Below are 23,520 nucleotides of genomic sequence, written 5' to 3' on the forward strand. Positions count from 1 at the left end.
TTGGGAATGACTCTCTGCCCGTTTTACCCATCTGCAGCCTTTACGCTTACTCACTCCTCCTTCCTCCTCACCCCTCTCATTCCCTCTGCCCATCTCTCTCCCCACCTCCACAAAATGCTTTTATCAGCTGCACTATTTGAGATACCCCTAGCATAAATCGCTCAGTACCACCAACACAGAAGTTACTAAAACTTCACACCTGGGCTCACCAAGACTGGCTCAGTCATCTTTTTTCCAGCTCTATTTTTTTCTAGCAAGGTTACCCCAGCCACAACCGAGACCTCCCTACCTGCTTCGAGGTACTGCCACACCAGATGAGAGCTCACACAGCTGTCCCTTACACCCCAGGAAAAAACGAGTCTGTGGCAAATAGTTTAAACCAGAGGCTTTTGCTAAGCCAGCTGACTTGGGCTGAAAGGAGGCAGAGAGCCCTCACGCAAGCTGGCCAGCACAGTCCGTAACGGGAGGAGCAGCTCCCGTTCAGGGCAGGCCAGTAGCTCCAGCAGCTGCAGGCTTGGCACCCTCACGCCCACGCTGTGAGATGAGGAACTGAAATGCAAGAAGGACGATGAGAATTCACAAATAAACAGTGAAGAGACAAGCTACTCTGGCCGTCTCAGGGCCAAAGCCAGAAGAGTGTTCAGTGGCAGTTCTTTTACTTCAGACAAAAAGCCCAATCCATGAGAAACGTGTGTTCAGAGGAGCGGAAGCAAGAGCTCAACTGCAAGGCAAACGCTGCAAATTGAAACAATTACTCAATGTTGAAATCAAAGGAAATTACCCCCTCACATTTTACCCTTCTGAGAAGATAAAAAGCGCTCAGGGAGAACGTTTCCTTCAGTTTCTCTCCTGCTTAAGAAAAAACAAAAGATTAAGAGACATTCTAAACCTGGAGTTCTCTCATTAATGATACAACTGGCAAGATTAACAGCAAAAATTAAACAATTTCATTATTATTTAATTACTTTAAAAAATTTATTGCCTTAATATTTATAATTGTACTCTTAAGATTAATAATCCTGATTTGCCACCTTCCCATCACAAACCATTTCTCACGCTTACCTAACTTCCACAGAACTTCACAAAGAAAAAATTGAAAATACATCTTGAAGACTTCTGAAGTAAAAAGGAAAGACACCATGTGCATCCATAAATTATTTTTTATTTCAAATCCAGCTCTCAGTTTACATTGTACATGAAACACAGACAATCCTGTAAGTATTCAGGATTGCCAACGTTCATTAAGTCCCAAAACTAAATTCATCACACTGGTGCCAACGTGCCAGTTAAACACAGACTCCAAACTTAAGTAAACTGGAGAGACCACAAAAAAAAAAAAAAAAAAAAAATCAGAAGTAGGAAGGAACAAGATTCCTATAGTCTGTTAGGAAATATAATCCAGAGGTATACCCTGCCCAAAGAACAAGTGGCCCAAAAGCCTCATGATTCCCTCAAATTCCAATTTCGAGGCAGACCAAGATGGCTCAGACCCTTTTAAGAAAGTCACGAGCCAGATCTTTGCTGTTGTCCAAATTCTCTCTCAGGATTTATTGGCAAAATCCCAGTAATCCAACCAAACCTCCTTCTGCTGCCAAGATAATTTTGTGACTTTTTGTAAAGATGATCAACCAAAATAGTATTTTCATCCCGGTAACATTAAGCCATAAAGGCTGAAGAATATGTTGGCCCATCAACTGTTGATGCTGCACTCAAATCTGCTGAAACTGGTGAACGCTGGCAGAACATTTTGCCCTTGGATTACGTCCCCACAGCCTCTCCACATTGAACCACTTGTTTTAATGAGTTCCAACACGGCTTGAAAGAGAAGCTCCTCATTAGCTGCTTCTGTAAGATTCAAGCACACACCTGCATTCCCACACTGGCTTCAAGAGCTTCATCTGCAGCGCAGAAAAGTTAAACATATACAAATGTTTTCCACAAACCAACCTTAAAATGCCTGGCAACAAAGCCGTCAGTGCAAGGTGATAGAGTTCTCTCTGAATGATTTCCAAATAAATACATTTGGATATCAGTTTGGAGCTCAGAACACCAAGTTGCCATGGCAGGAAAAAGCAGAGACACGTGACTATGCAATTAATAGTATTTAAAACATTTGTCTCTAAAACCTGGCAAACTATGGCCAAAAATTTTACACTTTTTTTTTAATTAAAAAGCTTTTTATTAAGAAAGTTAGCAAATATCTGCGCACAGTTCATAGTTAAATGTCTTCTTTATTTTGAGCTGGTTTCATTCAAACTCAGACATTCAAACTTTACTGAGTTAAGTTTTATACTTTTTTTTCTTCAAAAATCCCACAAGGTTTAAAAAACAAAACCACCCCCACACAAATACAGGAAATTGTATTTCTCAAGGGCTTTTTTTTCTTTTTTCATGTCAAGAAGTGCAATTTTGCTTCTATGGTTCTTTAAAGTAAAACAGCTTTATCCATCAGTAAAACAATACACTACGCTAAGAATTGCACCAGACACCTTAATATGTCTTGTGTATCAGCTATATCTCGCTTTTCCTATGCACTGCTTAAGGTCGTGAGAGATCTATATGAAAATTACACTTACAGTAACTCATCTTTACCAGTATAGGCAGGTCAGTAAATGTACCTACGCTCTGTGAAATTGCCTATGACTGGTGGAGAATAAAGTCAATAATATCTATGATTATACCAGTGAAATGTTTACATTTACTGTAACTGTTTTACTTTTGCACACAAATGCATGCTCTGCTTCAAGCCACTGAGACTGTGTGATTACTGCACGTCTATCTGAACTACTCCCTTTTTTTCCCCCCACTAGCACCAACAAGTCAGCTCCGGGGGGAATTTTATGAAGAACTCAGCTTTGGCTTAATATTCCCTTCACTGACAACAGTGAACTATGCCACTGGCTTTGGAAGGATTTTCAAAAGTTTTCTAGATTGACTCTTCGACATTTTGAGAAAACAAGAATATTAATAGATTAGGCTTTTACTGACTCCAAGAACAAGGTTCCTCATGACTTCATTTCCTTTCAGCTGCAGCTGAAAGACACCCTATAAATCTCACCATTTGTCATTAAAAACTAGAAGTCCATTCCCTTTAGCATCCTCAAAAAGACTCAAGTTTTATTCCCATTTGCTGAGGTTTTCCATTGCAGAGTGCTGGTTTACGTGAAAAAGAGCAAACACTCATATTACCTGGATATTTTAGTATTCACTAAGGAAAAGGTTTACCTGTTTTGAGACAGAACACTGACTAAACCTACTGAGCAGACCTGATATTTCAGCATCTAAAACTACAGGGAGAAGAGTCAAAGCTTATACTGAAATTGAAAAACATGACTCTGCTCTCTAACTTGAAAATGTTCCTAAACTTGAAATGGAAGCCTACAGCGTCTGTTGAATCAAATAACAAAAGTTAAAGCTTGCTTAACCGCTTCATTCTTACGACCACTATTTTACAAAGGAAGATCTTCAAACTTAGAAACAATACAGGGACAAGCACAACAGTGACATGGGTGGTGATGGAAAGGAACTACCCAGCCATCCTGGAACTACTACCTCATGTAACTCGAACGCAAATGACACACTGGGCAGTGTCTTACCATAGGAAGGCAATTCCTACTCGCATTTTTACTTACAGGTACAGGACTATAGTATAAAAGCATCCAGCTGCTTAAGAAGAGGAACTGAGGAGCTCTGACAGGTCTATTTCATTCCCATAGAGACTATACTGAGAAACCAACCTGTAACACACTCCACCCTCTAGCATTTCCTCACATAATGAATGGGAGGCATAAGTTATTACAAAATTAGTGTCTACCCCAGAAAATCTTACATGAAATGCATGGACATATCTTTGTATAAAGACAAGTATTTCAGAATTTGGAATGCAAAAATACAGTGCAAAAACCAAAAAGAGTTCTGAAAAATAGCTTTTACATATCGAAAACTCCCAGAATTAAAGAGCAGGATTATAAAGATAAGGTATGGTGCGAAGAAGTGGTTTGACAAGTTAATAATGGGTTATTTCCCTCGTAGAGGTTTACGTGTTTCACACTAGCATTTTGCTTTATGTCGTTACAATATTTTTATGGAGCATTATTTAAAAATAATATTTCAGTCAGAAGTCTAATTTAGAATTCATCATGTTTTACCCTAAATGGCCACTTGGAATGCTGTGAAACATGATTTGCAGCCAGAAGCACCAAGTACATAAATTCTTCCACATCAAAGGAGTAGTTTGTAAATTTTGGATGTTCTCCCAGTGTTGGGTGGTGTCCCTAGAAAAATGAAATAAGACCTTTTAGACAGGAAAAAAAAAAAATCTTTCATTCAAAAAGCAAGAAAAAAATGAGCATCTGCCATTTTAATTTATTATTTCTGATTCACTGATCTGCTCTGAGGCAAGAGTCAAAGTAACTCCATAACAGCAATGCTACGGATGGCTCACATTAACGGCCAATTAATTTCATTTCTCCCCTCAGCCATTAATATCAAATTATTTCTTAGTCACAACAAGGAAGTTAATTTGGTCTAAAGAATTAAAATCTTATTTCAAATACCAGAACATAGATAGGTAAAGCAAGCTAACCTTTAAATTCTTCAAGTTACAGCACCCCACCCTTCCAGCAACAGCCATCATTACCTGATCCTGAGGGAACACTTTATCCCTTTTTCGCCAAGTGATGTAGTGAACGCCTCGCAGCCTCGCCAAATCCAGGTAACAACGTTCATCTTCACAATTGTACCTAGGGGCAGGCAGAAAAATCATATTTACCTACAGAAATTGTGCTGAAGTTTACTGGGGTGAAACGGGGAAAAAAATAAACTTCAGGCCAAAATGTTTGTAGTCCAGTTCTAAGGCACCGAAACCACGGACAAATTCTACTCCACTGAAAACAACAACAAGGGCTACCATCTGTTCTCAAGATGTGACCTAGGAGACAGTTTGAGGCACATCCGAATGTCAGACATGTCCCTGTCCAGATGCAGCAGCTCTTGGATACGTAACAAACCCCCTGGGCTTCCAAACTTATTTGGAGACTGGACAAAATACTCTCAGGCCAAGATTATGCTACAAAGCACCAGCTCCACAGCCTTCCCACAGCAATGGCTTTAAGCAGAATTTCCTAGGATGGAGAACTCCGTGCTCTTCTGAGAAGTGTGCTGCATTTTTATTTAGTTCTATAGAACTGGGGTGTCTATTAACAACCCTACTTTGTGACAAAATATGTGTAAGAGGAAGCTACTAGAGAAATTTAGGTAAAACAGAATGACACACAGCTGAGCTTGGTCAGCAAGCTGGTGCTCATGTCCTGAGGATAGAAAGGAGTATATAAATAACCTTCAGGCGGATCTCTAACACCCTGGACATGTAACTTACATCATCAGTTCACCTGGATCACCAAAATACCACTATATCTCAGACTCACCAGGTGGTATCTGACCAGTGAGGCTTTCTCTTTTTTTTTTTGCCATTTGCCCCAAGCAATTGCTGACCAGGCTACATTTTATTTATACCACGGCATCTTAAGAAATGACAGGCTAAACCTGTATGATACAGTTACACTATATTTTATAATGAAAGCTTCCTCACTTTCGATTCCCAGAAGAAGAGACCTCCAAAAATTAAGTCTAGACGAGGATGCAAGACAAACATTCACAGTCAAATACTAGCAAGGGAGAGTGCTTCATTGTCACATAAGAACAGACTTTAGCAGTTGTGTGTATAATAGAGGAAAGAAACAGACTTACAGTTCAAAAACAACAGCCCAGTCTGGTAGAAAGAGCAAATGGGTAAGTCCAGCTCCGTGCATTCCAATGAATATATCAGAGTTGTGGGTAATTCTCAATTGCTCTGAAAATTCAAGTTCCCTGCAGACAACACAACAGAACTGGTGAGCTGGCATGCCTATCCATCTCAGCAAGAATTAGTTACATGTAGAAAGCACAAAATTAACTTAAGGGAATACTGAAAGAGAGAATTGATTTTTCAAGGAACAATATCAAGAATCACAAATGCTGCAGCCAGCAGTAACTCAGCATGGAATTAAAAGAAATGCAGACAGGTTTCAAAATTTCACGAGACTGTTCCAAAAATATGAATTTTTTTTTTTTACAAGTTAAAGTTTTTGTAAGTTTGGGGTGTTTTTACTTGCCTTTAAAAAAAAAATTGCATCACCTCCTTTAAAAAAAAAACCACAACATAAACTGTTTTTAATGTAATGTAGAAGTACACAATTCCTGCCTAAAGGAGTGGATATCCAACCTGAACTTATACATAGGGCATCAAGCAGAAATAAGGAGACCAGGCTTTTTTTCAGCTCCTGGAACTGTCACTCTCTCCCATCGTTTGACTGTAAGCTCTAAATAAAGTATTTTCGTTAAATAACCAGGTGTTCCCTGAGCACACAAGGAAAGAATGGACTAAAAGATACTTAATTGTAAGAGAAGAGACAACCAGAAAGGGAAATTACAACAGGCTTCATTTGTGTACAAACAATTCATACATTAAAAAGGAAAATAGTAACATCCTCTCTGACCATTTGGAAAAGAACAGAAAGAAACTGGCTTAAACCACAACAAGAAAGTTTAAAGTGCTTCAACTGTTATAAGGGCAGACGTCAGGGAAACGCTTCTAACTACGACAACAGTGATGCTGCAGGATAGCTGTGAAAATCTGTAAAGTGGAATGGTATCACTAACAGTTTTGACAAGCACAGGAATTGGGAGTACCACTTTGGTCATGCTTTCAGGTGGGATGGTCTAGATGCCCTCTCAAGGGTATCCACCCTCTTTTCTATTATTAGACTGCCCGAGTGCTTTAATTGACAACAGAATCAGAAGCAACTCTACTTCCTCACACTGTCTCTGCTTTGGTCAAAACACTAATCTCTTACTGCTCAGCTTCTCACTCTTCCTGCGTGATCCATGACAGCACCATGGAGTAGATGGGAGCTGCTGCTATTTGACACAAGCATACATCACTTGGGAACTTTTTCTTCAAGCCATTTCTTACTGGCACAGTGCCTACTACATCTGGGCACCACAAACTGACCTCAAGTGGGGTCTTCAGGGACCACCAGAGAAGCAAATAAGCTGAGTTGTTACTCATTACTAAATGAAGGGTCATATAAAATAAGACACTAACATCATACAAGAGATATCCTCGTTGACCCACAGTTACTGCAGAGCATTAGCAAATCCAAAAGGGTGATGGGAACACAGCTGGTTTTGGGAGAGGACAGGAAACAGGAAAAAAAAGTGATTTCAAAACTTGCTCATCCTATAGTAGCTTTAACCTGAGCCTACTAACTCTAGAGATTCATTCCTAAGTAGTCCATCATAGCATGGGAGTGCTTAACTAGCTCACCCACCACTCCCTCAGCAACATCCTTCCTTCCTTACCAGTTCCTGGATTTTGCAAAGGTTAGACATTGGGGCATATGTAGCTTTGCCTGCAAGCAGCTTTCATCAGTGATAGGCAGCATGAGATCACACTGGTTTCTTCTACCAACTTACGTACTTGTATTTGTAGTCCACCACTTTGACCTCCAACGTCGATACTGTTTTCAAAGCATTCACAAGCTAAGGAGGAAAATGAAAAGACAAGGACTTGGTGTTCTCCTTCAATTAATTCCTCCCCTGCACTCCGGATCATTTTACACATTCCTCCTCCCCACCAAGGAATTACAATGACATACTGTCACTACCATATAAAGGACAAGTTCCCCTCCTTCTGTGCCTTCCCACCTAAAATACATACGTTATTCCTGGCAGACCAAGCCCTGGAAAGGAGATTCTGATCTCCCACACTCTCACAGAGGCTACTGTTGACTTTTACATTCTCCAGGACCCAATCCTAAACCACTCAAACTAGTAGGAGTTTTGCCAGGAACAGTGGGAAGATGTGGCTGGATTTCCAAAAGATACTCCAATACCTAAAGAAGCAAATTGGTAGCTAGAAGGATTTTCAAAAATACTTTACTAGGTCAGACTCCTACTTACATGAGAAGTGAAACCATGTTTGAACCTGGGCTGCTGACCTAAAGGGCTTTTTCTAAGTCTCCAATCCATAGCCAGCAGATGAGGGAGAAAGAACCAAGTATCTTCTTTTACAAAAGTGTAGTAAAGATAAGATTAACTTCTCCCTTTCTGTCATGTGCTTATTACCAGAAAACATCCTACATGTAGCAGTGTAGGCACATGCTGTGGACAGCCTAGCAGAGAAGGCACAAATCCAGCCATCTGCGCTCTGTCTATTCTGCCACTGAGGTACTGCATCGAACAAGCCCCAGTTTCTCTCTACATAGGGTGGGGATGATAACACCAATTCACTTCTGTCAGGCACTAACTCCTAAGAATGAAGACAGGTATGAAAACATTAGGTATTATCATTTTACCACAAGAGAAGCTACACCATAAGTCCACTAAGTTGCATGACTCGAAAACGTGAATCAATATGAAAATTCATTAAGTTTTGAATGCACATGCTCAGATACAACAGCTTATGCATTTTAATCTGCAAGCATAACAAAGGTTTTGTTAGAGCCTTCAACACTGGGGATGCTAGAAGTAAAAGAGATAATCTGAAAGTGAAATTATTTAGTGTTATCAGAAGCTCTGCAGTGTCCGTTTGTTAATAGGAAATACTTTTAGTATTACATCTGTAGTCTTCCATTGGATATTTAGAAAGGGCAGCAAGGTTCAGTGCCTGGTGTACAGAAATAGAGACTGGCTAGAAGAAATTAATGTTAGCACTGAATGTATTTGTCCAAGATTTGTCAGCCGATAGATGTCTTGGCTGTCCCTGAAAAAAAAAAAAATCCATTCAATGAGCAAAATTTAACTTCTGATAAATTTGTTTTAAAAATAAAAAGGACCACACCTCATTCTGGTTTAATATTTTCCGGTAATCTGTACTGCGTGCAAGTATTGTGACTCGAATTTTCCCATCCTGAAAAGAAAGAAGCAGCAGCATATTAGCTGTGAAGGAGACCTCACAAAAAACCCCGAACACTTCCATATTTACTTTTGCCAATTATTTGTGCAACTAAATATCTTCCCTCCCCATGTAATAGATGATGTAACCACCTTAAAATTCACATTGTATTTTCCAACATATTAGAAGTGTCAAAAACTTTGTGAAAGTCTGACTATTAACAAAGACTAAAACATTTTCTGAAAGATTTGTTTTATTTAGTACAAAAGAGCCTTCATATTACACATGATACAGCCATTTTTGAAAGCAGGAAAGCAGCTTTCAGGATGGCGAGTGCACAAAATCCTTGGAAAAAAATATTTTACATCTATAACAGTTACTTCTTTTACCTCTTTAAATTAATTGGACTCACAGGGGTAAGTGTTCCAAGTGAAATAAAGAGATTTAACTGCATGACTCCCATTAGTGTCAGCAGGAGAAGCATAACTAAATGCCTGTGCAGTGCTTTGAATGTGTGCCCCTCAGCGATAATACGTAGGCTACTCTAGCAAATGCTTCAAGAAGCCCAGAACTGCCAAATCCATCAATGCAGCCATCACAAAAATTTTCAAAAACTACCAGTGTGTACAACAGAGAAACCCAGGGCCAGACAGATGGTACTGGGCAGGGATCGGAAGGACCAGATTCAATCATTTCCTCCTCTGATCCGAGCTCAGCAGTAACTATGAGGATCGATGAAGAGCAAGGCCACTGCAGTGCTCTGTGGGATCCCCTCTGCTGGGCCCAAGAACAGCGCCTTGTCAGCATGCTCCAGAAGAGACCACGCACCATGGATCTTCCTTAACTAGGAAGGACACAAAGGCCTTGAGCACAGAGAATGGAGATGGGGAAGAGATCCTCGGGTCAGAAGGAGGATGTTCTAAAGTCTGTCCTATGGAAATAAGACATGAGGGCAACTTTCACAAACAAGTGTTTGCTGAAGGCCTTTATAGAACAGGCTGACTTACTGGAAAAAAATCCTGAGCATCACAGGAGAGGACAAAGAGTACACGATATGCCCTTATTCCCCACTGAGTCCAGCTTGCTAATGCTGTTTCTCTGCTAAGAACCACCAGCTCCATATTAGAACTTTATTATTATTTAGTTATCATACCTTGGGTCCTTCTTGTGAGATATTTAACCTGTGTAACACATGCTGAGAAAATGCTCTAAATAGCCCTGTACCGTGACAGCCAGAGATCTGAAATTAAAAAAGCAATTGTTAATACAAAGTTATTTTGCTCAGAAAACCCCTCTTTGTGATCAGTCTTTTGCCATTCTTGTGGAACAAAAGCCAAGTATCATGCACAGCGCTAAACATGTCACTGTTCACTGCAACACAAGTGGTACTTTCTTTTAGAAAGAAATATAACATTAGATATAACATTTAGAAATATAACATAACATTTAGAAAGAAATATAACATTAAAGCCTGAATGCATGAGCTAATACTCCCAGGAAAGTCTGTCAGTGTACAAGCTCTTGTGCTCTGCAAAAATACCAGTAAGTTCACAGTGCCCACCCATTAAAGAGGAATAATAAATATGCATCTCCTGAGCTGTGACATAAGAGATTGCACACAGCCAGTTAGTATCAACCAGCTAAAGTAACTTCCAAATCCTAATCTTTAGGGATGATCACTTCATTTGGAGTTGCACAGACTTTCAATGCAGTACATTTCGTGATAGCTCAGCTAGATATTTGAGAGGTTCATTAGCTCAGATTTTACACTGTCACACACACATATAGTTAACACAGTGGATGGATGAAAAGGACTCACCAATGGTGTGTTATAAAACAAGCCATATCGCATTCGGGGCAGTAATGAGAAGACTGCTTCTTTAAAGCATACCTGCAAAGGAAGATCACAAGAAGTTACACTGCACTGCTACCTTCCGCTGGCACATCCCATGCTCATTCAGTGGGATCACTGCTTATAATGAGCTAGCAATTACATCCTCCTGTCAAGTACATCCTCACTTCCTTGACTGTGCAAATGAATAGAACAAAGAGAATCCTGATCCCAAGAGCTCTCACTTAGTATGCTACAGACGCAAGTGTGGGATGAGGTGAAAAAAAACACCCCAAAACAGAACAAACATGAACTAAATAGAAGAAAACCAGTTAGAGTTTAAGACAGGCTTTAAGGGATTTAAGAGACTAAAACGAACTCTGCATGAATGGGTACATTTTTTGGTGGGAGTAAAAATTTTTTTCATGATAAGCATCAAGTATACTAACAGTTGCAGGGGAAGATAAACACCTCAGCAGGAATCAGAAGACTTAGAAAGACAGTACCATTTGAAAACCCTTAACTTCAGTAGTGGGTCCTGCAGAAGTGAAACCAATACATAAGTATCACCTCTCAGGAGACACAGAAGTTAGGTCCATCTATATAAAGCATAGACACGCCATAGAAATAGCTTACAGCTCTGTCTCTTGTTTGTAAGGTAGAATACTCATGTTACACAAATTAAACATGCATGGAAAGCATTAATGCTTTCCTCCAAAACACCCATATAAACAAGCAGCTTGAGAAGTTGTCATACTTGCTACCTAGTGACTATGAATTAAAACAAAATATAAAACTCCATACCCTTTTAGAGTCAAAGGTTTTCAAGTGTATTATTTCATAGTCAGTAAATGCCTTCCATGTCTCACCGAACAGATCACCATAGCCATATGAGCTCTAGAAGGAAAGTAAAAAACACAAGTGCATAATGATTACATAAACGTACATAAAAACTCTCTTCATGATTTACAAGTTCTATGTATGAGTTTTAACATACGGTTGATACTCGCATCACCACCATGGGACCTAAGACAGCCTAGCACAGAACACAGACATTACAGAACGCCGAGCCCTGCGTTTACAACGGCAGCCAACTCAAATTACCTGTGAGGTAATTAATTTTTAATAAAACAGTCCTATAAATTAGCAATTTAGACTAGTTCTTCAGCAGCAGATTAGAATTTCTGAGTGAGGAGCAAGGAGTACCTACTACTTTCCCCAGAGAAAACAGAACACAAGTTAAATTTGAAGTGACAGAAACATAAGGATGGTAGAAGGCATGAACCTTGACTGCTGAGACTAAAAAAACCACCTGGGATTTCAAGTGCAGCAGTAATGTTTGAAGTAAAAAGTCACAACAAGTCTGTTTCACATTCGCCTCTGTTTTGGGATGGTCACCTCTATCACAAATTGAAGGCAATGATCTGATTTGATGGAAGAGACAACCAGGAATCTATGTTTTGCATTACTCTGACAAGCTACCAAGAAGTTTCTCTACAGAGCAATATAAAACTTCCCCCTTTGCAGCAATGCTCTGTGGAACCTTTTAAGAACCATCTCCTCCCTACAACACTGGCCTAGGCTCTTGCCTTCAAATTTGTAACAGTTCCTGCACATCTGAGGGCTAAGAGTCACCATCTTTGGATGCAATTAAATACGACCTCAGTAGCCCTGGTGCAAATTCTTGCTTAAAGCTTCCTTTCAACTCTGGAGCTGGTTCAGGCTGCTTGGAGAGTCATGTGGAAACATTCTCAACAACAAATTTGAGAATAAGACTACAAATGACCACAGAAGAGAGCAGACATCTAGTGCATGTAACAGAATCTAAAGGGTGCCAGATTCCCTTCACTTGAAGAGGTGCTTCCTTCCTCTTCTTCTGCCATTAAGTTTTAACGAATTTTACAATCCATACTACCTTCCGGCCACCTGTATTACAAGAACTGCTCTTCGGGATTAGAAGTAGAGAACTGATCTTCAAAGCTCTAAGTACTACTTTCTAACCCTATCTGCTCTCCTTAAAAGTGCTTTATATACTTTGCTTTCCTACATTTGCAGAGACAGTCTGCAAATCAACACCCAGTGGATTTCCTACTCATTTTCTGCTTTGTTTAACCTACATCTAAGGGCACTACTGTTTCATAAGAACAGTGCACTGATTCTACAGTAGCTAGAAAGTACGGCCAAATCTAATTACATCAAGAGAAAAAGAAAAAAAAAAAAGAATGAACAATAAGCTCAAATCCATTTTTCCATCAGCATAGACAGCTCATCAGCAGTTAGTTGGTGCCATCACCTGGTTGTCCATGGTAATGAACTCAAGCAGACTGAGCAGTTAAGACTCATTTAAAATGACAATACTGTGACAATACTTACTTTGAACAGTACATTTCAAAGTTATTTGATTCAACAATGTGATATAAGACAAAGAGTTGCTTTTCAAAGTAATTTACAGTGCTGTCTGACACATCTGATCTTCTCAGAGGGTCATCAGAGCTGGATGAACAGGTCCCTGTATAACATCTAGAGAGCTTGCTTATCTGGCAGGTGCATTTATTTTAGCTTTCAAAATGTAAGAGAACTAGAAAAAAGGGTCTCTCCTAGCCAAAGAGGTTTCTCATTAAATAGCAAGCAGGGAAAATTTGCAGTTCTCTATTGAATGTTAGTTGTGCTAGCAGTAAATAGTCAGAAAGAAAACCCAGTATTTTATGAGAACAAAACAGGCGGGGGACAATACCATGGTCAAGAGCTGCGTTATTTCTGGACCTGATTACACGTTATCTGGCACGTTACAAATTGCCTAGTTTTCCATTTAAACACTCTCCTACACAACTTAAATTCTGGCCAGTAAAACTAATATTACTCTTAAACACAGTCATGGTTTCAACTCAGCAGTACAGCAGAAATAGCCCCACTTAAACTTGTTTTATATGCCATCGTGGCATTCTAAGAGGTAATTGAGAGAAGTAACTGCATGAAGGCTATGTAAAGGAATTAAGTATTATACCATGTTTTGATATATATATAAGGATTTCATGTAGTTGTTTTCTTTATTACAGGCTGCACATCACTGATTTAGAAAGATGCAAGGCTACCATTTCTTTACAGTATAGAAGAAACAGTTTTGAGTAAATCTACTTCAATATTCTCACAGAAAAAAAAAGTCTACAGAAAACAGCATAAAATCTTCAAATGCCACATATTAGAAATACAGATTATGTTATTTTTGAGGTCACACCAAAAAAAAGGCATAATTACGTACTAGCAAAAGATGAGCTACAGAGTAGTGTTCAAACAGCACATGGTTTATTGTAGAAAACCTGTTACCTAACTATTGTTCATGCACGTGCATTAACAAGATCCCAAAACTTCTCAGTTCCACATGGCTAAGCCCACCAGAAAGCTAAGGATTGTTTACCGAAAGCTTCAGAGTCTCTATAAAGCAGAAATACAACCCATTACAAATAGGTTAAAAGCACAGCAGACTTACAGTGTCCCACATGACTATGTTGACATCAGTACTGAAGGAATTATTAATATGCTGTGTAATATAAAGATTGACGAAATCACAGAAGTGATGGTACATATTAACACCTGAGAAAGAAAGAATTGTTAGCAAAATACTACATGACTCACTCCACTTTTTATGGGTTCATGCATTTTTTCCTTAGTATCCTGCATTTTATATTAGTTTTCCCCTGCTTCTGACTGCAGGCTTCTTACACACCCTAAAAAAGCAAACCTTTAAAGGGAAAGAATCAAGGTAAGAAATCTGAAGTAAAACGTGTTTTTAAAAAGTTCAGAGAAATTAGAAGAGCCAAAACAGTCTGCAGCTGCTTTCTGAAGTATATGAAAGCAACTACTGCTGTGATAATAGCTAGTTAGACACAAAGGAAACACTAAAAACAGGCCTTTGGCACTGATCTTAGTTCTGCTTTACGAGGGTTAAGGGAAGCTCCGTCTGCAGGACTACAAGACAGAACTTGTGCTTGCACATGAGCCAAAGCCCAAGTAATTCCTCAGGTTTCTTCTCAGAGCATTCTTGTCCATCTCGGTTTCTTAAGTTAATACCTGAAGACCATGGCGCATAAAAAACTACCACGTAACAAAGGAGGTAACGTAGCCCAGTTTACTTGCCAGTGAAGACCAGGTCCCAGTTTTGGAACCACATGCACACAGACCCTGTTTCTAAGCTTCTGACCAAGAAGAGCTGCTGTGATAGGAACTAGCTGCCAGGCTTCTTACGGTGCTCAAACAGCAATTTTCCCCCACCTCCCCTAAAACAAAGGAGCGGGACAAAATCACCTCCTGAGCCACAGCTAGAGCACCCTGCTCAAAGGTGCAAACTGACAGCACAGCAACTCTTCCACGGTAACTGTTCAGGGGCCTTCAACAACTTTGCTTAAAATATAAGATACTGGCCTGCAGAGGAAGAGGGGCAATCCAATTTACAGTTGCAGTATGTCACAGGGTCAGAACACAGCAGACAACTACCCAGTTTAAACCACAGCTTATCCCACAGCAGCTTGTTTGTATGTCTACAACCACTTTTCATTAACATTTGTCTGCAAAATATGCTGCATGAACAAAAGGTTGGTGAACTTCAAAACATGTCAGATACCACTGGCTGGTTCCTACAGATGCTTGGGCGCTGCCCCTCTCATGAGTTTTGGTATAGTGCTGCACAGCATTCACCACAGCTCTCTGTAATGAGACAGCGGATTTCTTCCTGTAATGGCTTTTCACCTAAATTTGAAACTTTAAAATTAAAACAAGGCTGTGTTTAGTTTTGTGTGTTTTGGCTTTTCTGGGGTAGGTGAGGGAAAGTATTTTAATCAAGTAACAAAACATTCCCTTGAACTTTGAATGCTGCTTCCTCTTCCATATCATTCAATACACACAGAATCCTCAATTACTGAACACATGCTACAAGACACATATACACATGCCTTGTGTTTCATGGTATGAAAACTGTCATGCAGAAACACAGCCAAAATCAAAGATTCTGTACAGAAGAGTCTTTGGCACAAAGTCAAAGACTCTGTCAAAACCCAGTCAAGAGTCAATGACTGTGCAAAACAAGTGGCAGGAAATTTTTTCCAATTTATTTGTTTGTTATCAGTGGCAAAATGTAAGGATTTAAATCTAAGTTTCCGAGTTCATCAATGGAACTACAGAAAAAAAGAAATTTAAAAGTCACATCATTTTTCAAACAGAAAAACGTATTACAAGTAAACTTGACAATCACAAAGGCATAACATAGATGGGCAAGTCGGATATGGGGCCTTTTTACTGCAGTACTGTAGGATAAAAAAAAAACCTAAAGATATCAATTACCTGCATCTAATTTCATGAAGTACGTTGGCTTTTCAATAACAACATCACACTTCCCATCTTCTAGAGGCCTGAAGTTTAATGCAGTAAATGTCTGGAGTTCTGCAAACCTACAAAGATTCAATCACACAGAACATGCTTTGTCATTAACATACTTAAACAAATGTACTTCTCACATCTAAGATTTAGCAACTGTTCATCTAGTCCATTTGACTTAACAGGACTGCTGAAAACTGATAGAGTCTGACAATTAAAATGATTTGAAATTGTAATGGAAGGTTCTTCAAGTTACAAGCTTCAAGAGGTTAAACACCACCTTTGATCTCAGGAGCTAACAGCATCTTTGATCTACAAATCAAGGCAGTAGAGATGTAACAAAGAGCCTTGAAGCCTAGATCTGTGTGTCTGTCCAACTTGATCCGCATTGCCAAAGACACTTCAGCAAGATCTCCATGCTTTGGTCAGAATAACGAATGTAGATGCAATATTTATTATTCCTGGATCTAAACAAGGATGAGCAGTTGAGATGACAATAGCAGGTAGAGAAGAAAAATCTTTTCCTCCTCTTCAGCTATTCTTAACTGAAACTGACCATCAGTGCAAAATGAGAAAAAAAATGAAAACATGAGAAAAGCATAAAAATGAATTCTTATATGGATCTTAATAGCACCAGTTCCTTCATGTTTCATCAATTAACTGGCAATGCAGTTTTGAACTGCTAACATGCAACCTGTGATACTTAACCAGCTACCACAAAGCCCTCTCTGCACTTCCTGCTCAGCCTGTAGACTGTTGCCCATTTCACATTCCAAACACAGTCTCCCTGGGAGCACCATAAGAATATATATCCAGATTAGCTGTTGTATTAGCCCCAACATCGCCAAGGACTGTGTGAACTAAGACACGAGTGCAAACTTCAAGGCATTTCACAACAACACAGTTGTCTCCTCCTCTAGGCAGATTAACAAACAACCAGCATCTTGGCCAGAAAATACCTAAAGGTTAGAACTTCAAACTACAAGACAGTCGCAGATCTTTTGCTGCTTTAAATTAGGCAGGACACAATTACGCACAGCATAGTTCAGAACATTCTCATAGATGTCATTACAAGACGTATCTTACATGAACTCTCAAATTGACCTTAGAAAGGAGCAACTATTTCCTCAGTATGAAATCCCCTACACACAGCTGCTAGTGCCAATGAAAAAAAATAAAAATAATTAGTAAATGAACTTGGAAGCAGCCTTGACAAGGGATTCTTACCAAGACTGCAGCGGGCTCTTGCGTTGACCTTCAGCCAAAAATGCTTGAACGTCAAGGGTGCAATGACCTCCAATTTCTCCCTTCTGGAAAAAGTCTTCTTTGAATCTAATGCAAATTAGTAAAAGTCTATCAGCTTTTGTGAAACAGTGCTACAAGTGCTCTTCAATCTCGATTACATACTCAAGCCAGTGCCAGTTAGTCTCAATTCAGCAAGGTACTTCATACATATTTAAAACCTGAGTATTTTCTTCAGCATAAATCACGCATTTCCCACAATTCCCAAATAAAGATAGTGGTGTCCTTGGAGTTCTACACAACAATTTAGAAAACAGCACTAATCTACCCAGAATGTTATTAGGAATCATTTTCACGTACCCAAATGAGTAATTTAATTAGATTTTGCTACATGATTAATTACAGAAGCATCATTAGTTGGGGTTTTTGTTTGTTTGTTTTTAATAATAATTTCTCATTGAAATTCACCTCAGATTTCACAACCCAGTTAGTAACCCAAGAATTTTATACAACATACAAAGAGTGAGGTGCAAGAACAGGTTTCATGAAAAAAAATTACCAACTAAAAGCACTGTCTAAATTAGCTTTTAGGATAGGCTGAGAAGATGACAAAACCCATTCTGAAGGGTATCAGTGTCACAGTCATGAATCAGCTCTTTTCAAGTCATGTGCCCAAGACACGGACTTCAAAGATAAGGCAGAAGAAAAATGGGTGATGCCAGCATCAGTGGTATGTTTTTTTTACTCAGTTTTCCAACATGTAGCATTTTAATTTGGGATATGGGAGATCCAGGTTCAGATCTCTCTTCAATCTCACTGTATCTAAAAATGCAATTCCTGGTTCTGGTATAAAGGTACCTAGCATAGGAAAGGTCTTCTTGGTGCCTCATACAAAAACAATTCTACTTTGCACATCACCAGATCAAGAAAGGACGTGACTGAAGACACAGAAAGGATGTGACTGAAGACACAGAAAAGTCTTCCTCTCTTCTGTCAGAAGGGAGGGTTTCAATCACTGATCATCATTCCATAAAACTGAGAGCTTAGGTTTTTAAATAACCTGTACTGCTGACAGCAGCAGCAATCAAGAGGTGTAGATCTCAACAGGACTTCAGCAACAAGTCTGTGATCAGCAGAGAAGCCCATGGCAACAAGCACACCAGCTTTGTTAAACAAATTCTGAAGTCCTTTTCCCTGCCATCCCTTGGTTTTACTGTAACATGAGCAAATCAGAGACCTGTCATGGTTTCTCTTCACGGTTCGTAAATCAATGTACAGGTTTGTTGCTCTGCAGTGCTGAAGGTACTGAGAACAGGTCAGAGATGAATCTCCCTGTTAAGAAAAGAACAAGTAGGATTTTGTCAATAACAAAAATTATGTTTAAAAACAAGTGAAAAGTATCCTGCCTATCAGAAATACCTACTGTGGCTGCAGGCTTACAATGGGTTTTCATTTCACTGAGCCTCTCTCGAATGTAACCAAAGTCAGCTTGTTTCCAGAATATCTGTTGGGCTGTCTCAATGTCACTTGCCCTGATGTATGAAGGAGAGAGGGGAAAAAAAAAAAAAAAAAAAAAAAAAAAAAATCAAGGTCCGTTGCTAAATTCTAGTAATAACTTTAACAGATAACATTTTTTCCACTAAAAGTGGAACACAAGAGCCAGCCAGTTACTTCATTGACGTTTAAGACGCAAAACAGGAAGCAACTTATCAGCTGCATGCAAGTGAAAACATCAATGAGAATTTAAAGCTATTCTCCCGTAAAAGGGTATAAATTTTTTTAAACATTTTTCCCTCTGTTTTTAAAGCTAAGAAAGGAAATACGAAGTTATTTTAGGAATCTGAATTCAAGGCTAAATGAGAATAATGAAAACATTGTGGCAGGAAGCATTTTGAACACTATTTTGTTCCTTAAAAAGTAAAATTTTTAAAATCATGTTGAAAGACATATGTTATGTAAAAATACACACACATATATATACACACACACATATCTCCACAAAGAATCACCCTTTAAACTCTAAATATCACAACAATGTTAACTTCACAGCTAATACGAAAGTGAGCATTATATTCTTTTTTTAACATACTGTACTTTATACATTTAAAATGAAACTTACCATCCAGTTTCAACATAATCACACACTGGGTAACTGAACCTGTAATCTGATTTGCAAGATTTCTCATAGCCCCAGCAGGATTTTAGTTTCTTCAAGTATTTCTGTAACACAGAATAACCAAATCAGCTTATGCAACAGCAAAACGGGAAATTACTTAAGTTAGTTATTAGCTTATAAACTACCTCTTGCTAATAAATCTTGCATTAAAGGCTTTCAATTTGACACTGATATATACAGGTAACAAAGCTAAGCTCACACAAAGCACAGTGCTCACCATCTTTAACCGCTGTGATGCCAAGAATAAACCACCCCAACTGACATTTGAACAAACAAACAAACAAAAGCAAACCTACTTTATATGGGCAGTGAGAGTCTTGCTTACAGATGCCAGCAATATGCTGATTATTGTGCAGAAAGTACGGAATATGCTCCTCTGGCAAGTTGATAGTTTCGTAGCTATATAATGGCTCTTCTGGAGTGTTTTTGAATTCCGTAAGATTTTCAGCTTGGGAATTAGCCAGAATTTCTTGCAGTAGCAATCCAAATGCAAGCAACATGAGCATGGCAACCTATGAGTTCTGTACTTATTATAAAAAAAAAATAAAGACACTGAACATATCTGCAGCATAGCACATTTCAAGCATACTAGACAATATTCAGCCAAAGTCAGTCATATACTGAAAGATTTGTACTTGTATTTCTGGGGTGGTTTCTCATTCCTATGAAAAGTAAACTTTCACTAAGAGACTAGACTGGACAACATCAGGATTATCTTTGAATCATTACTCATTGAGGGTTATTACGCACTACCAACTCCCAGTCAGACTGAAATGGGCGTGTTTACTTTAGCTAAATCCCAAGGGATCCCAAGAGTTCAAATGTGGAAACTAAGTATAGAGCATATAATATCCAGACAGCAGGGAGAAAATGTAGAAGTATTGGGGGGAGGGGTGAGAAGAGGAGGAATTTTAGTTTAAAAATAAGTATAAAAATAATACATTCTCCACTTTGGAAGAAACTAATCATTAGCTGAAGGAAAACTATGCAGCCATAAATAAATGGTCAAACTTAAGTCCATTTCAGGATGCTTGTTTTTAGTATCTAACATCATGTTAAAGAAACTTTGAATATTGAATTATATACTTAAAATTAACCACAGGCCCACACATACCTATATACTCTAAAGCAGACTAGATACCTTTCTAGTAATACAACCTCCTCATCAAATGCCCTTGCTTTGAACCATTAAACTTCGTGAGAAAAAAAAATTATGGCCTGTACCTAAAAATCCTTTTTTGGCATTATAATTTGCCAAAATTTGCATGCTTGCTTGCAACTGGCGCCTTTAGCAGTATTCCTACAATACAAGTAGTTTTACCTGTTTGCTTTGAGGAGAACTGCTTCGGATTTCCCAAGTACACAAACCTGGGGGAGGGAGGGGGAGGAAAGCTGCGTTAAATGCGTTCTGCAGACGGAGTTTCCTCAGCACACGGTCCTGCTGCTCCAGAAACATTCCCAGCAATGACAGCGACCTTCCCACAGCCCAGGAGCGCTTCTGACCGTCTGTGTACCCGGATCCCTGTAAGAAAGCGCTTCCCTTTCCCCATGGCACGCACCCGTGGGCACGGGGGGGTCTCGGGAGGATCGCCCCGCATCGCGCCCCATCCCCAGCTCAAGCCGAGCTCTGCACCGGCTCCCCAAACCAGCGCTGTCCCGCGCCCCTTCCCAGGCTGCGGATCAATCGCCTCGGGAAGCCGCCCGACACCCAGTGCCAGGCCCGCGCCGGACCCGGTTCCAAGCCTATGCTAGACTGGACCCAGCCCCCGGCCCACGCTTGGCCCACGCTGGACCCCGCGCCTCCCAGTGCCAGGCCCACAGCGAGCCCCGGGAGGCGCCGCTACCCCGTCGTGTCCCGCCCGAGCCACCCCGGCGGCGCTCACCCACGCCCGAGGCCGCGCCGGGCACCTCACCTCCGCTCAGACCCGTCGGCCCCGGGAAGCCCCGCGGCCCATGGGACCAGCTGCTCCTCCCGTTACGCGCTCGCCGGCGGCCTTAATCCTCATGCCGCCGCGGCAGCTGGCGGCCGTCCGGGGGGGGAGCGCGCACGGCCCGGCCCCACCAGGCTCCGCGGGGGAAAGGCGGCCGCCGCGAGAGGGCTGCGCCCGCCCTCAGGGCGGCACCGCCGCCGCGCCCCTCCTTCACACCCGCGGGGAGCGGGGCGGGAGGCACCGCCACACCCCGGCCCGGCCCGCACAGCGGGGAGCAGCCGCGGCCTGAGGAGCTGCCGGGGCGCGCCCCACCTGGAGGCGGCGGGAGCGCCGAGCCGCCGGGGGCGGGCGGGGAGAGAGGGAGGAGCCCGACCGAGCGGGCGAGGGGTGCGGGTCGGCCCCCGCTGCCGCCTGCGAGCGCGCCGGCCCGGCCGCCATCAGGTGGAGCCGTGACGGTGCCCGGGAGCGTTGCTCGGGCCGCGGCTGGGCCGTGCGGCACCTGCCCGGGGACGGCGCCCCCGCGCCGGCACGTCCCGCAGGCCCGCGGAGGGACAGCGGGGCGGCAGCGGGGGCTGGCGGCGCGTCCTCCTTCTGCTGCCGGAAACCCACCGCTGCCGCGGCCCCGCACCGCCGACGGCCTCCTCAGGGTGGGGAGGAAAAGGCCTTTTCCTGCCGCCGCGCAGCAGGAAGCGCAGCCTCCGGACACCCCATTGTTCGAGGCGTCCTCCCCCGCGGCAGCCCCGGCTTTCACACGGCGAGCGAGAGCCCCGGGGGGGAGCGGCGGGGCCGGGGGCGGCCCGGCACGGTACCACCGCCCCCGCCGCCTCCAGAAACTCCCATTCACAGGCGGGGAGGTTAATGAAGCCCCCGCTTCGCTTGAGCTGCCCGTCAGGCACAGGGCATCGCTCCTGCGCTGCCTTTATTGGCAACTCCCACCCTCGTTCAGTCTCACTCAATGCAGCTTTGACGAGCGCCGCGGGGGCCGTAGGCACCAGCCCTCGAGTCCTTTGAATCCTTCCACCGCGGGACAGACCCCTCTCTTCTCCCCTCCTTCACAGGTGGGAGCGGAGGTGTACGAGGTGGCAAAGGCCGGGCCTGAGACAGGGAACCCCCGTGAGGGACCCGAGGGCACGGGCAGATATGCTGACCCCCCACTGAACCAAAAGCCGATTTACTTGAATAAAGGAAATTAGTCTAAATTTCCCATTACCTTTAATCCCATTACTACAGTGAATTTATAAATAAACCAGCCTCTTGTACCTAAATACCCATGACACCACAAGCTTTTAACTGGCATTTGTAACTCTAAATGCAAAGTACGTTTGATCTGTTCTAACTTTAGCAATGTTTTCCTTACATAGCACTAGGCTCATGCACACCCAATCCACCACAAAACTATTTTTTAGTCTTTTTTCAAAGAGAACCCAGAGCACACTCTTAGCACAAAATTTTATTTTACCCTGACCCATGCTTTTTACAGTTTATACACATTTTACAACTAGAAACCAAGGGTTCCAATTTCACCATGTGATAACCCATTTCGTTTCATATCCAGGATCATTATAGCCCTTAGTAAAACATACGTACATAAATTGCAACAAACTTGTAGCAGGACAAAAGAATTCACAGAACTAACCTGCTTTCACATATGGATACGTTGGATTTTGAACATCATCTCCTGTGTTGATAAAGGACATGACACAACACCCAGAGAAGTGAGTACCAGCGTAGTTTGTACCTCACCCGACCCCCCTACCCCAACGGAGGCCCTTCTGTTACCTTCCACAGACTGGGAAATAAGCCCCCTCCAAACAGAATACTTTGTGTAAGCCTTCAAATAGCATTTCTTCACACTTGCATATGCAGTGAAAATGACGGACAAATTAGTTGCTTTCAGAAGGAATCTTCTAAAATAATAAATTTAAACAGAAGTAGACGTTAGTATTCTGACCTAAGTCCTTTCATTTTGCATGTTACTTTTCTAGGCCATCTCAGTAATAGCAATGAACTTAAGGTCTCCCAGCAGACATTTGTTTCT

The 23,520-nt window shown here is 41.4% G+C and overlaps 1 protein-coding gene across 2 annotated transcripts; it reads right to left on the reverse strand.

Moving 5' to 3' along the window:
* Positions 1–1,146: 1,146 nt before the first annotated feature.
* EOGT (EGF domain specific O-linked N-acetylglucosamine transferase) lies at positions 1,147–21,634 on the reverse strand. Of its 2 annotated transcripts, none has more exons than XM_068409428.1 (17): positions 21,465–21,634; positions 20,873–20,919; positions 19,848–20,072; positions 19,495–19,595; positions 18,799–18,907; positions 18,613–18,707; positions 17,361–17,465; positions 16,101–16,207; positions 14,254–14,357; positions 11,571–11,663; positions 10,755–10,826; positions 10,089–10,175; positions 8,882–8,950; positions 7,520–7,581; positions 5,749–5,868; positions 4,640–4,742; positions 1,147–4,274 (listed from the first exon to the last, which is right to left on the reverse strand). In XM_068409428.1, exons 3-17 carry the CDS (start codon positions 20,055–20,057, stop codon positions 4,128–4,130), a joined length of 1,584 nt encoding a protein of 527 aa, XP_068265529.1. In that variant the 5' UTR covers positions 20,058–20,072; positions 20,873–20,919; positions 21,465–21,634; the 3' UTR covers positions 1,147–4,127. The 2 variants fall into 2 exon arrangements, with proteins under 2 accessions (XP_068265529.1, XP_068265530.1); XM_068409429.1 differs by having other exon boundaries at positions 19,848–20,077.
* Positions 21,635–23,520: the final 1,886 nt, after the last annotated feature.

This window comes from Nyctibius grandis, chromosome 10, assembly GCF_013368605.1.
Source record: "Nyctibius grandis isolate bNycGra1 chromosome 10, bNycGra1.pri, whole genome shotgun sequence".
Lineage (NCBI taxonomy): Eukaryota > Metazoa > Chordata > Aves > Nyctibiiformes > Nyctibiidae > Nyctibius > Nyctibius grandis.